At 38.0% G+C, this 5,682-nt stretch overlaps 1 protein-coding gene across 1 annotated transcript in view; it reads left to right on the top strand.

The window, feature by feature from the left end:
* Positions 1 to 4,253, top strand: part of LOC103357566 (kelch repeat and BTB domain-containing protein 13-like) — a gene marked incomplete at its 3' end in the record, with an annotated part of 14,235 nt that extends 9,982 nt beyond the window's left edge. Inside the window, exon 4 of the mRNA XM_008282171.1 lies at positions 3,939 to 4,253. Within this exon, the coding sequence (XP_008280393.1) occupies positions 3,939 to 4,253 (315 nt within the window). The remainder of the gene's footprint in view (positions 1 to 3,938) is intronic.
* Positions 4,254 to 5,682: the final 1,429 nt, after the last annotated feature.

Raw genomic sequence — 5,682 nt, 5'->3', positions numbered from 1 at the left:
AGACAGATTTCACCTTGTTTCTGCAGCAGGCAGCAGCAGGGAGTGTGAAGAAAGATAAGAGCAACACAAAGAGGCAGAAAGGGTGCAAAGAGGGATGGAATGAGCAACTGGATCCATAAGACACACTGTACAGTGACTCAAGACCTGACAGAGAGAACACTGACTGAGGTTCGGACTGACTTAAGAACCTCATTGACTGACAATGACCACAATCCTGGAAATGAAACCCTATCAGAAACTGGAAAGAGCTCAACTGAGGAAATCCTCCAAAAAGAGTCCACCATGCAAATTAGGTTGTACACTGAAAAGGTTGGAGTGCCATTTACTGGAAAACAGCTAGGTAACAATTTCCACACAGAAATTCTGAGTAGCTTTTACTCAGAAAAATGTCAAGTAAAGTTTACGTGCCAGCAAGACTTTTTTTTTTTTTAACAATCAAGTAAACATTACTGGCAAGTTTCTTTTAAATGCAAAATGCTAGTAAATAGTTGTTGATAGTAAATTTTACTCAAAATACCTTTGCATCTACTTACAAAACCCAGATAAAGGTGCTTAATTTTCATGATTAGTTAACTAGTGTTTCGTTACTTTATTTTGAGTAATATTTAAGTAATGTCTAAATAATTCATCTTCTACCTACACCACTATTCTAACATGGATTTGTTGCATTTTTAGCCTGGACTACTTTTAATTAAATTAAATTCTTAACAAGGCGTTTACAAATACGAAATACTTTCAAACAACAGCACTAACAACTCGAAACAATATTTCAGTATTTCAATATTTTAGAGTATGTGTGTTTTGAGTCTACAGCTTTGAAATTTCATCAAAAGCAGGGATGTGAGTTTCCTCACAAATCCTTTATACATGAGAATGTAGTACACTCATAATCAGTAGTCGAGTTGTAAAAAAAAAAAAAAATTCAGGGGGGATGGTGGGGTTTATTTTTTGGGATGGATATTTTGCCCCGATGACAGTGCATATGATGTGAAACAAACTATGTACCTTTTTGTTAAAGCTCAAAGATAATTATTTTACTATCCTAAAACAACATATATGACATGGATCTTATATGTCAGATTCTTCTGTAACTGATCTTGACCAAGATACCTCAGAATTGGAGTCAGTCCCCAGGCTGGCATGGCTATCACTGCTCCTACGCAGTAAGAAGTAAATGCAGAGGACCACTTTTCTCACTGAGTTGAAGTGCAGTTTCATACTCAATGTACTTTGAGATCATTTGGTAATTCATCTACTGAAGTGTGAAACAAAACCTCACAAAAACTGCAAATGAAACTCTGAATCCTCTCAAGTCAGGTCAAGTTCATTTTAATTCAAATGCAAAAAAATTTAATGAACTACTTGAAACAATTTACAAAATTTGAAAATGAATATCAAAAATTTACAAAAATGCACAACACCAACACCTGAGATATTTTAAACTTGAGGTGACTAGCCTCTAAAAACAAAATAGGAAAACTAAAATGGATAACTAATCAGTTGTTTTTTTTCTTTCAATAGCTACCTACCCAGTTCTCCCCTAATTCACAGAAGTTTCCAAAGATTTTCATAATCATGTTTTTCGTAGTAAATTTTCCGGCTCTTGCTTTTGGATCATCAGCTAGACAATGGATTTGAAGCCAAGGCTTGACATACACAGCTGGTTTGAACACTTTCAATAGAGGGCCAACACACTTGATGAAAAGCAAGGCTGAAGTGCTTTGTACTTCTGGAAGCTTCTAGTTGTGGTTAAAATGTTCATGTGACTGAAGCCACGCTCACACTCAGCTGTGGAGGTGACCAGTGTGTTCACAGCTTGAAGGAGGGTTTTAGCTCTTCTGGCACTGCTGGTTCCATTTCATCAACATCTGTTAGAAAACAGCATTGGCCAAATAAAGATTATTATAAATTTACATTTGCTCCCAAAGCAGGCACAAGGTTTTAAGAGACTGTTTAAAGTTAAGCACATACTAATAATGTTCATTACTGCCTGACTTCTCCTTTCACTATGATAAATGACGTTAATGTTGGACTCTTCGCTTGTTTATATAATCTGGAGAATCTCAGACAAACGTTATCTTGCTCAGCCCAGACTGATAAAAGCAAAACTAAACTCCATTAAGAAGCCAAACATGAGTTAGCCAGTAACCGTTAGCATCGCTAGCAACCTAGCATCATTAGCTGTGTTGTTATCACTACGTCTAGAGATTACGCATTTGGTGAGAGAATGGTTAATTTATGGAAAGTAATCCCCCCTCAACTCGAGCACTGCTCATAATAAATGTTCTGCCAGTTCAGCCAGAGCAAGGCCTTCCTGTGCTACATTTCCACTGACCACAAGGAGCTTGAGGAAATGATGAGCAGGGTCTTCGTCGTTCACATCCTGTCAAAAACATGTGATTCAGTGCTCAGAAGTCAATATACTAAACATTTTTTCTTTAATGTTCCTAAATATACAAGAGGGGATTCATGGTGTTGAAGCAGACAATTCATATAGCCTGTTTTAATCTATTTACTTAACTGAGACTAAAATAATGATTGACTTTTCACATCTTTGTCAGAGTTAAGCCAGGTTTGTGCCTTAATGTGTCACATATGTCACTGAGGCAACAATCCTTTTTCATAGACAAGATTGTATGAAAAATGAAGATGGTCGTTAAAAATACTATTTTGTAATATTTTCTGAACCCTCAACAAAGGTCTGACTCAGAACCCAGCATGCAACTTGCAAAGTGGTGCGAAACTATTTTCACCATTTAGTTATGTTGATCCATTTAAATCAAATCAAGTTTATTGTCATTTTTTAGAAAATGGTATTGTAAACTCTGAGTATGACTGCAGAGTGATGTGATTTGCTCCAAGCAAAACAAACAGGTATTTATTAACTGAAGAAGTGAACAAAAAAGAAAAAAGTGATTTAATTTAATTAAACAAACAAATTCAGAAACTGAGTCAAATGGAATGACAAATACATGAAGACATAACTGACTAAATAGAATGAGGTTGTATTGTACATCACAACAAGACAACATGGCAGAATAGGAGCACGAGGAAGACAAGTCTTATAGAGCGCGTCCCTGTAACAAAGAAGAAATAAACCACACATAGATGGCCTTCAGTCAGTATTTACAGAACACAAATCTCCTCCTCCCCCCCAACTTATTGGCTTTTATATCTTTCGATTACACTTTTCATCAATCTATATTTTAATTGAGCAATAGGATTTGCCTCTTTACATTCACTGTTTAGGGAATTCCACAGCTTCACTCCATTTATTGAAAAACTCCTCTGTTTTAGTGCGGTTCTTGATAAAGGCACTCGAAAATCTCCTTTCCTTCTGCTGTTGCTGTCCGTGATCAGTGAAAACAAATTTAATAAAGGTTCTGGTGACGACCCCTTGGATATCTTACTTATCATTATTACAATTTAAAAATCAACAAGATCTTTGAATTTCAAAACACAAGATTTAATGAAAAGGTCATTTGTGTGCTCCCTTGGGCCTTTATAATTTATAATGCTTTTTTAAGCAACCATAATCGTTCTAAAGCATTTTTACATGCATTTCCCCACACTTCAATACAGTACGCAAAATATGGAAGAATTAATGTGGAATAAAGAAGAAGTAATTGTGAGGGTTATGGAATATGTTTTGTGTTTTGTGTTTTTTTCTCTGCCTCCTGTGTTTGTGTCTTGGTGGGCGTGTGTTTTCTCGGCAGCCGAAGGGGAGAGGACTTTCTCGCGCTGGCAGGTGCAACTCTTCAGCTCATCAGCGGAGCACCTGAAATACAAGCTTCTCACAGATCTCCAGCGCCAGATGATTGTGAATCATCCTTGTGGTACTGCCAGGCCGCTTAGTTGCTCTCCTTCGCGAAGCAATTACAACTAAGTTTAAGTATTTTCGAGTCTCTAGTAGTTCGTGTGTTTTTGTTTGCCTCCAGCGTTCCCTCTTTGACTCCAGCCTCCAGCGTTTCACGAACCACACCAGCCGTAACCCTCTCCAGCTTCACCACGGAACCCACCGCAAAGAGCACCCTCACGAGAAGTTCTCCTTCCACGAGCACCTGCACTGGGAAAACCTTCACCGGGAAGAAGCACCTCGGGCACCGTCCCTGCGCGCACCATCCTCTGATTCCTCCACGCCTCCCTCTCCAGCACTACCTCGGCAGCACTTCCCCCTCCTCGGATTCCAGCACGGACAAACCTCCACCTGCACCCCCCTCGACTGGCACTCCTGCATCTGTTTCCTGCTCCTGGTGACCTCCACTCTCTCACCCTTATTAATAAAACCTTTTCATTATAACCTGTTTTCTCCTGCCTCCCCTTTTCGTTCGGGTCCGCCCGCACAGCCACCGTACTCGGGCCGTCACAGAAATGATGCCTCATCCAGAACCTGTTTTACATGAAATAAAATACCAATACTTTTGCTCACTTTATTTTTTTTATATAATCTATATGAGGATTCCAACTAAGTCTCTCATCCAACATTACACCCAAAAATTTTATTTCAGAGACCATGTCATCAACAATGATCTTTTCATGTTCATCATGCTTCCTTGTACCAAATATCAGGTTTTTTGTTTTGCCCCAATTAAAAAATAATTTAATAAATTTCCATGTATTACAAAAAGCCGGTGCTTTAATTTGCAGTACAAGCAGTATTCAGTATTTCAACACTGACTTAAACAGACGGCGACCCAAACGGCAACATACAAAGTAAATTAAGCAAATAACCTACCTGTATGGCTCCATATCCATGAACTTTATCTTAAAATGAACAACGACGTTGTCCTCATCCTCCGACCTGCAGCTCTCCAACATGTCTCAAAGTCCATTTCGCTTTCTGGTCTCAAGTTGTAAAGTTAATATGTAGGTTAAGTGAATATTACTTGATATGAATGATCAAATTTACACAGTATACAACAGGTGATATTTTAAAGTAAAAGCACAGAAATGATAAATCTTTGTTGAATTTAAAGAAATAGACAAGGTAATAATTACATGACCAAAAATGTTTTTTTTCAGTGTAGTAAAGGTAATTAAAGCCTCAGCTTCCGAAGTAGGTTCTGTTATAATTAAGTATGATTCAAGCTATTATGTGTTCTGAGTCTGTATTTTTCCATGATTCCTATGGTTCTTATAATTAATTAAGTTTCAAGTTATTATGTATTCTGAGTTTGTATTTTGTGCTGAGCTTATGTCCTTGAAGATAATGTGTCCGGTGAGAACCGGTTTGCACACTTGGAGACAGCAGAAATTCTTCTTTTCCATTGACCTGAATAAACTGTTTAACCTGAGACCTGAACTTTTCTCCGACTATTCCTTGGAGCTGTTTCAACAAAAGAACTGGGTCTAACAATTTTGGTGCCGTGACCCGGATTGGCTGACTCCAAGGTCGTGTCCGGTTGGGGACAGTTGGGGTCCGATCGTGGAGGAAAACCTTCTTCAGACAATTCCAGGCGCGCCTGACGGAAAAGGTGAGCAGAAAACCTCTTAAAATTGAAATTTCTGCACATTGGAGATTCTAAAACAAATTGTCTGAATAAGAAACTTCTTCGATTGCTAAATTTTACTGTGAATTTGAATTTAAAAGTTGAAACAACACTGATAAATGTTTGCTGAATGATTTCTACTGTGGTCACATGTAAAGTTTAAAACACATAGTCTCACGTGAGGGAAAAGCTT

This window comes from Stegastes partitus, unplaced genomic scaffold, assembly GCF_000690725.1.
Source record: "Stegastes partitus isolate 25-593 unplaced genomic scaffold, Stegastes_partitus-1.0.2 Scaffold262, whole genome shotgun sequence".
NCBI classification, from domain to species: Eukaryota; Metazoa; Chordata; class Actinopteri; family Pomacentridae; genus Stegastes; species Stegastes partitus.
The sequence above is the reverse complement of the archived record's forward strand: the minus strand, read 5'-3'. Positions and strand labels throughout refer to the sequence as shown.